Source organism: Onychomys torridus, chromosome 5, assembly GCF_903995425.1.
Source record: "Onychomys torridus chromosome 5, mOncTor1.1, whole genome shotgun sequence".
Classification (NCBI taxonomy): Eukaryota; Metazoa; Chordata; class Mammalia; order Rodentia; family Cricetidae; genus Onychomys; species Onychomys torridus.
This window is the reverse complement of record NC_050447.1, coordinates 94,710,103-94,719,401: the sequence shown is the minus strand read 5'-3', so window position 1 is coordinate 94,719,401 and position 9,299 is coordinate 94,710,103. Positions and strand designations below refer to the sequence as shown.

Below are 9,299 nucleotides of genomic sequence, written 5' to 3'. Positions count from 1 at the left end.
TATCAAGTTTTGTCTCAAGAGGAAACAACCAAAGGAAATAGGGAAGGTGCACATACACACGCCCACTTTTTAACAAAGTTCTTGCTTTAGTCTTTTACAGTGTGGATCTCAAAACACATGGCCATGGCAGTCACTTGAGCTTGGGAGAAGTAGTATTGGAAGGAGTGTGTAGACATGCTCTCAGGTCAGCCTGCAAGGGAAATGTAAAGCTGACATTTTACTCTGAGTCCTTCAGTGTCAAGGTTTGTGCTGTTTTGCCAAAGATAGAGAAGAAAATATCTTTTGAAGAAAATTGAGTCATCTAGTAAAGGAAAGGCTTACACCATGATGTTTTGGGGGGCAGGGGGAGGTTATTAACTTAGGGGGGAAAAGAGATCCTGGAAAAGTAAGTGAATGTAGATGAAAAAAAAACAGATAAAGTTCACTTTCCTGAAATTAAAATGAATCTGGAAAAGAATTCATGGACAATCAAAAAGAATTGGAGATAATATCAAGATAGACATTTCATAGGTATGCCTTCCACTGCTTTTCAAAAAGACATACATTCACATAAAATACTGAATAAATGGAAATGCAAGAATGACCACACCAGAAACAGACAATATATTTTCAGTGTGTACACCATGTCTGCAATCTTTAACCACCTTTCAACGTGGCACTCTTCAGTATCACCTTCTCTTTCTGCATCATTTACATTGCTTTTGCTTTATTTCTTTAGAGTTAATGTGTTTGATTACACAAGTAATAGTACAATTTTCTGTGTCAGTATCCAAATGCAGCAGACACATGTAACAGCTTTTCTGACCTAACAACTTTGCTGCAACCCCAGATGAAAACTGTATTCCTCTTAAACACACATAGTTACATTTTACACTAACTATATTTTGACTTGCGTGGCACCTGGAATATGAAAAAGTATTGAGAAAATAAGTGCACAAATAAATAACACACTTTTCTAAAGAAATAGGTAAGGTTTGGAAATATATAGATTGATTACACATAAATGTCATTATTCTCATCACTGTTCACTGTCTTCTTTTCTTGTTTAAAAATTTAACTTGGCAGTTTTTGTGTGTTTGTGTCAGCACCTGTAGATACCAATAGCAGTATGTAGCCCTACATACACATCAGTGTAATACTTAGCAATGCAGGCATACCATGTTTCATTCACTCTTCTTCTCTTGTTGGGAATGTTGGAACAAGCAGGTTTTATTTTGTTTTGTTTTGTTTTTTGTTTTTCTGGTTTTGGTTTTTTGAGACAAGGTTTCTCTCTGTGTAGCTTTGCACCTTTCCTGGGTCTCGCTCTGTAGACCAGGCTGGCCTCGAACTCACTCACAGAGATCGACCTGCCTCTGCCTCCCAAATGCTGGGATTAAAGGCGTGCGCCACCACCGCCCGGCGGAATAAGCAGTTTATACATGCTTCCTTGACAGTACATGGGCTGTGGACTGGATCCTAGTCCAAAGAAAGCTGCATAGGTAGAGAAACTGCAGACTTGAGATAAAGTATACATAGTAAGTGATTGCTGGATTGATGGACCTTGTTTTTCTGGTAATTGTATTGTGGCTTTTAGCCTCTTGGCAACATATTTGTAAGTCTAAAAATTGAAATAGTCCAAACAGTTCTGTGAGCCTGATTCCTAGGTGGGAAGTGGAGAAGGAGCGGACTCGAGGGTAGATTCAGCAAAGGTGGAGAGTCAGAGTAGCAGGTAGGCCCGCATCTTCTGCTCCAATTTGAGGAAGTTGTGTCCTTCACTGCAAGGCGTAGCCAGTCCCAAAGGCTCCAAAGGCCAGGAGAGAGGTGGTCAGGTCTGCTCGGAAGCCTCCCTGGAAACCAGAAATGCTGAGGAGTGCGGGGGTGGGGTGTGTATGTGTGGGTTGGGGACACCCAGGACAGGCTCAGATACAGCAGCTCAGCAGGAAGCAGCGAAAAGAGGGGTCTTGAGGAGATGGAAATCATATTTCCGGGGCTGTCGCAGGAGTGGTGAAGGGTTTTTAGACGCCAACTGCTCTTGGGTTTGGTGCCCAGTTCTACCTGCTGTGAGCAGGATCCTCGAGCCGCCACCACAGGAAGGAAAGGGCAGACCAGGCCTCGAGGACTGGACGTTGGCATCTTTGCTCTTCATCTTTCAGGGGGTGATACCAGGCATCCCTCATCCCCTCCTTTAGCTGGACCTGCTGGGGAAGAAGGCACAGTAGGAGCCCTACCACCCTCAGCCTGGGCCTGACTCAGCAGTCTAGGTACTGAATTTCAGGGGCTCTTCCTACCAAGCAAGGGCCATAAACTCCAAACGGAGAGCCAATTTAAATGTTCTTTAAGGCCCCAGTCTAGCTGAGAGGGCCCATTTTGCTATGGTACATAGCACCTTCGTTGGGAAGTAGTCTTAGAGGCTATCCCTTTCTTTCACCTTAACGCCTACTACCCATCCTTGGTGTTAACACGCAAGGAAAAGTCATGATGTGCTTTGGAGAACATTCGTGATTTTATTCTAAAAACTCAATAACCTTGGAGTGAGCAGCTCTGAAGAGTATGTACACAGCCAATTAACATGTTCAACTGAAGGTGCAAGAGACCATCACAATATTTAAAAAAATATAGAACACATAGTATAACTTTACAATATTAAAACGCACACATACAACACACACGGTATGACTTTACATGTTAAACACACACACACATATAGCACATACACAGCGAACACATGTGCAAGCACACACACGCACACATAGACTATAACTTTAAACAGAACCCCCTAACATTCTTACATTCTTTTGTTTGTTGGAAGAATCCGTTCCCAGCATGCATTAGTCTGCCTATGACACTGACTCCTCTCTAGAGGCCAGTCTGAGCAGGCCAGTATTTTCTAAAGGGAAATTGGAACGTACATGAAGACCTTGTTTGGGTATACAAAGATAATAGTGTTCAAATTCCCTCGTGTTTCATGTTTCTCTTCCTTTTTCTCACAGAAGTAGATAAATGGCAAGCAAAAAGCGTGAAATCCAGCTACAGGTGGGTCTGTCCCGCGAGCGGGTCTGTATCTGGTGCAGTGACACTTGCCACATCTTACAGTGTTTTGCTTTTCACAGTCAGTCATCAATAGTCAGAGCCTGTGGGATGACATGTTGCTGAACAAAGGCCTAACAGGTACCGGGGCTCTCTGCTGTCCGCATCCAGGCTTTGTCCCCAAGCACCGGGGACACCTTGCAGAATTCAACTCTTGTGTTGCTAAGCTGCCTTCCTCCTCACCTGGGATGGGACTGTCCCAGCCTCTAGCTCCTTTGACTCTGCCTTTTGACAAATGTCACCATCTTCTAGTGATTGATGTTTACCAAGCCTGGTGTGGACCTTGCAAAGCCGTGCAAGCTTTATTCAGAAAACTGAAAAATGAACTGAATGAGGATGAGATTCTTCATTTTGCAGTTGTAAGCTTTTCATTTCCATTCAACTTGTTTACTGTTACATTAGGGCCTTAAGGACTCCCAAGTACTTCAAGTATTATCTTAACTTAAGCAACCTGTCAGTCTTCACTCTAAACAAACAATTTTTGCTTGGCAGTTTTACTATATATTTAGTTCTTCCAGTTTGAGAATTAGTATGATTTTACCTAATTCCTGGGGTGCTGACTGAGATAAACCATCATGACTGCAAAACTTAGAAAAATATAAAAATGGACATATATCTGTTGACATTTCTTTTACCTCACGACATGGTTAATATATGTGCCTGAGGTTAAGAAGATGGGAAGCTATGTCCTGGGTGTCAATGGAGTAGATCCAGAAATACGTGTGTATGCACAAATGTTTCAGAGGAAATCATTTCTCTTTTTACCTGTCGGTGATAAAAAATGATGAGATTAAATACTATGGTCAAATTCATTTAACCAGATTGTATTCAATTTCTCTATATCCAGTTAACAATTGGTTAGAATTTTATTGTTCAATATGCCTTAGCGTTTAAACAGAACACTTGAAAATCTATCTAGACCAATTACAGAAATGCATTTTCAATTTTAATTAATCTAATCTTAAAACTAAAGGCTGTTGAACTAGTTCAGTGGATAGAGGCACTTGCTGAGAGGCCTGATGACACGGGTTTGCTCTCTGGGACTCAGATGATGAAAGTAGAGACAGAATCTCTCTATTTCTCGTCTGTCTATCTGCCTTTCTCTCTCTCTCCCTTACACACAAATAAATTTAAAAAATTTAAAAATTGATATTACAGAATTAAATTATTGTGAAATGTAATATGCTATGTGAATCTACTTTTTATTAGAGGCCAATTATTGATTAATTATTCATTGAATATTAATCACTAAAATATGCTTTAAATATAATTTTTATAAAATAATATATTTTAAGACTTATTATGGAAAAAGATATGAAACATTATTAATACTTTTACATTGACTACATGTTGAACTAATATTGAGTTAGGGAAAATATTTTATTACTTTATTTTCACCTGTTTCTTTTATGGGACTACCAGAGAACCTAAAATACATTTCTAATAGACAGATGCATACCTGAGTCAGCCAGGTATAAACTGCCCAAACAGTGTACTCCAGATCTCTAAACTACATAGTCTTTGAGCAGACATGAAACCTCCATCCACTGCATGTTTTGAGCATAGACCTTCCCCGCCCTTCAACACACCTTGGAGTCAGTTTGCTTCCTGACCTCACATGGTTTCAACTAGCCGCCCCCTTCTGTAGAAACATTCTGTCCTTTTTTCTTCATAATTTTTAATTTTGTGCTCGTGTGTGTGCATGCGTGTGTGTGTGTGTGTGTGTGTGTGTGTGTGTGTGTGTATGTGTGTGTGTGTGTGTGTCTGTGTCTGTGTCTTTACTGTGTGTGAGGGGGTGTCTGTGTATGGGTGCATGTATGTTGAGTGTGAGTGTACAAGAGGCCAGGGGTGTTGGATCCTCTGGAGCTGGAGTTACATGTAGTTGGAAAATCATTGCTTTCTTAACAAAGCAAGTGAGGCAGGCCTACACTTGCCTGTGGTACAGTATGAAAGAGACAGTCTGCCTTGGGTGAGGGACAGTCAAGTACAATATGGAGCCAGAAGTGACCTGTCAGGAGGGAGGAAGAGACATTCTTTGGATCAAGGACACTTGGGCTGGATTGGAAGAGTAATGGCAGGACCAGGCAGTGAGGAAGGTAGAAACAGAGGTGAGTTTGACTGTAGGCACCAAAATAACACAGGCTTGAGTTGCTAATGCGTGCAGTCTGGTCCTTAATGCAACTATTACAAAACCAGAAAATGGTGCAGCTCCAGAAAATTGTGTATATCTCTATATCATTTGAACGTAAGACCCAGAATAGTGTGGATATTGCTTTCTCATTGTTGTATAAAATATTGACGCTATTGTATAAAATAATTTATCCTCCAGGCTGAAGCTGACAGCATTGTGACTCTGCAGCCATTTAGAGATAAATGTGAGCCTGTGTTCCTCTTTAGTCTTGTAAGTATAGCATCCATCATCTCCTCGTCAGATTCTTGTGAAGGAGTAGGTAGCAGGGAAAATCACCATGGGGCTGTTTGCTGGTGCTAGTCATTGCACAATGTTCGCCTTATCTCTGTTTGTCTGGTAATAAATTTAATAATTTGCCTTTGGGGAGCTTGTTAAGATTATCACATACTGAGCTGATTAGAAAAGAGACAAGTCGGCATTTACTGGAGTGAGTAACTGTTCTCAGATGAGCTGCAGGAAAGAATTGATTCTAAGTATTCATGGATTTCTGTGAAAGCATTTGACTAATCAGTCTCTCTATTGCATTTTGCTCCCATCTCTGTATTTACAAATGTTTAGAAATAGTGTAGAAAATTTACTCCCAAGTTGTTCTCCTTGCTTTCTATGCAGGGGGAGGCGGGGTGAGCTTATTTCCTCTCTACAGTTGTCGGTACTTAACCTATATTTTGCATTGGACTCACAACTGCAACAGTCAGAAAACAATGTAATAAACGTCATTTCCAAAAACCAGTCTACAGTTAAGCCCTCAATCCCGTGGTCATCAAGAGAACCATGGGCAGAGGTAAACACCACTTGGTGAACCTTCTGGTGAGGGTGCTTAGTTTTCCATATAGAAATAATTACTAATAGCGCTTCTTGTAATACAAGCTCTAAATTCTGTTAAATAATGCTCTTGCAACTATTTCAAGCAAATTATTGATTTAGTTGAAGAAAAATATATCATGTTCTTGATGGATAGTATTTTCAGCTTTTGAAGCAGTATGGTCTTTGTTTAGAGTGATAGTTTTGATGCCACCAAGCCTATTTGCAGTTTAAGGAGTCAGGATGAGAAACTTCACAGAGGAAAGGTTTGCTGCTTTGGAACATTCTTCCTGAAGCCGAGAAGTGGTGACTTCTGTTTTCTTCAGATTTTTGTCAGACCATGAGCAAAGTAGATGTCTCTCTTCCTTCCTATCACTCATACTTCGGTTGTTTTATTTGCCTTTGTTTGTTAGAATCCACTAATTTGATCACTTTTCTAGTTTCCCACCCCAGTTCTGTCACTTCAGATCTTAGTAAATTCTGCTCCTAATGTCACAGTTTGGCGTGTGGTTCAAAGTCTGATTTTCAAACCCAGGTTCCCCTGTCCCCTCCAGGTTTCATTACCTATGTTGACACCTCATTCTGCCCTGGCTTGTGAATTCCTAGTCTCTTTTCCATCAAGGATCCTTCCTCCCAGCATACTTCATCCACTCGTGGTCATGCTTCAGGCACTTTTTCTCTGAACACACCAGATCAAAACCACTTAGGGAAGAATAATATTCCCTACTTACAAAACTGCCCTCCAGCTGACCATTTGTTACTTAAACACTCCCAATCCCGACCTCTTTAATCAGGTAGGTTTCTCAGCTGACGAAAACTTCCTTCTAGCAAGTTTCAGCCAGAACAGTTCTATTCAAGAGAATTGTCAGTTTGGTATCGGACTGAGAATCCTTAGACCTACACCTGAATTTCAGACAGACATCTTCTCTTGCTCCCTCCAATGTCTTCTATAAAGCCGGAAAAATAAACTTCACAATTGGAATTTTAATTGCAGGGCTAGAGAGATGGCTTAGCAGTTAAGTGCACATCACCCACAACAGTGTCTCACAATCACCTGTAACTCCAGCTCCAGGCTGACCTCATGTGTATACACACACACACACACACACACACACACACACACACACACACACAGACACACACACACATTCATGCATGAATACATGCACAAAATAAAAATAAATCTTAAAAAAATAATGTTAATCGTGAGCACAGTCTGTAGTGTAGCATTCTAGTGATTTTTGACTGAGGGAGAGATGTCTTCTCCTTCCAAGGTGCCCAAGGCTCCATATGGTCTGGATTTCTCTGGGTATTGAGACCATGCATACTGGGTTCAGCTTCAGTTTCCCAGAGGGCTTTCTCACTTGCCATGTCTCCAGCAAAGCCTATGCCCTTGCATCTGTTATTCTTTCTGCATAGTGTACTTCCTGTCTTTTACTTCCCCCTTCATGATCTCTTATCATCCTTCATATCTTAAAGCAAGAAACACTTCCTGATATTGAGTAGTATCTCAGCTGATCTACAAACAAGTCCTTGTAGATGCTCTGGGTGCTCTAAACCTCCCTTATTGGTACCTATGGGGTTGATATTCCACGTGTCTGTGCTTTTGTGGGTCTTCTGGTTTTCTGTTTGTTATTTAATAGGGTTAGATACAAGGCCTCTCATTCCATGCCATCATGCCTGGTTCTATGTCCATAAACAGATGCTTAGTTTATATAAGGTGAAAGACAGATGAAAGTGCAGGACCAGTTGCTGGAATTACAAAACCAAAGAGAGTGGAACAATTGCTTAAAGCTGAGTTCCCCAAGCTCTTCTACCACCCCTTAGCCCAGTGGAATCCCTTCTTACATCGAGGGCAGGGGGTGCAGGGCAAGCTGAGATGCAGGGGCTGGCTACTGTTTTTCCAGCTGCTGTGGCTCAACACGAAGGGGTGTGGCATCTGTCTTAGTTTTCATTGTCAACCAGACACAACATTCATCTAACAGGAGAGTCTTAATTGAGGAGTTTCCTAAATCAGATTGGGCTGTGAATGTGTTTGTGCATGCCCGGCTTGATTATTAATTGATGTAGAAGAGCCCAGCCCCCTGTAAGTGGCACCATCCTTAAGCATGCAGTCCTTAACTGTATAAGAAAGCTTGTGTAGCTGGAGAGTTTTCTCTGGGTCTTGCCAAGCCCCGACAATCTGACAGCCCACTTATAAATACACCGACACTTATATTATTTAAACTGTTTGGCTTAATGGCTCAGGCTTCTTGTTAACTACGTCTTCTATCTTAAATTAACCCATTTCTATTAATCTATACTTTGCCATGTGGCTCGTGGCTTACTGATACCTTGCATCTTCCTTGTCATGGCAGTGGCTGGCAATTCTCTCTGCCTCAGCCTTCCACTTCCCCCAATTCTCTTCTCTTTGTCCTGACTATACTTCCTGCCTGGCTACTGGCCAATAAGTATTTTATTGATTACCTAATCAGAGTAACACATGTAACATACAGAACATACCACAGCAAGCTTGAGGACAAGCTGGCAAACTGAGTTCTTCTATGGGTTCTATTTCAAGTTCTTGCCCTGATTTCCCTCAATGATGAAGTGTGGTAGAGAAGCATAACACAGATAAACATTTTCCTTCCCAAATTGCCTTTGGTCAGTGTGCATGGCCACATAAAGAAAATTAGAACATCATTAGATCAAATTAAAGGCCCTGTCTAGAATCCCTCACATTTAAAGCAAGGATGAATGAGGTAGGTATTCTGTGAGTGCTTGTATAGGGCAGTGATGTGCTGTAGGTGGTGGGGTTGCAGACCTGGGTGGTAGAGTAAGGATGCTGCAAGGAGGTAGGGATGCAGCCATGCCTTGTATAGAGGACAGACAAAGTGTGGAACTCTAATTGCTGATGGTACCAAATCAAAGTGAACTGTATCCAAAGGATGGTGGTGGGAAATAGGATCAAGGAGAGGGAACTTAGTCCAGAGTAAATGTTAATTATTGACTTCATATGAAAATGAAAAGTTTCTTTATACTTTCCTTTCTCTTGTAGAATGGTAAAATTGTTGCAAAGATTCAGGGTGCAAATGCACCACTTATCAATAGAAAGGTCATTGGCTTGATAGAAGAAGAGAGGAAAGTTATAGCAGGTGAAATGGCCCCTCCTCAGGTAATACTATTGATGAATGGCTATTGTAACTTTTGAAATGCATCCTAGTTTATGTTTTCTTACAGCATTTGTGGCAGGCTACTTTAT

At 41.2% G+C, this 9,299-nt stretch overlaps 1 protein-coding gene across 1 annotated transcript in view; it reads left to right on the top strand.

The window, feature by feature from the left end:
- Nucleotides 1-2,979: 2,979 nt before the first annotated feature.
- Nme8 (NME/NM23 family member 8) overlaps nucleotides 2,980-9,299 on the top strand; it is a 46,879-nt gene continuing 40,559 nt past the window's right edge. The window contains exons 1-5 of the mRNA XM_036188892.1: nucleotides 2,980-3,012; nucleotides 3,090-3,147; nucleotides 3,319-3,425; nucleotides 5,396-5,467; nucleotides 9,096-9,212. Coding sequence (XP_036044785.1) covers nucleotides 2,980-3,012; nucleotides 3,090-3,147; nucleotides 3,319-3,425; nucleotides 5,396-5,467; nucleotides 9,096-9,212 — 387 coding nt within the window. The remainder of the gene's footprint in view (nucleotides 3,013-3,089; nucleotides 3,148-3,318; nucleotides 3,426-5,395; nucleotides 5,468-9,095; nucleotides 9,213-9,299) is intronic.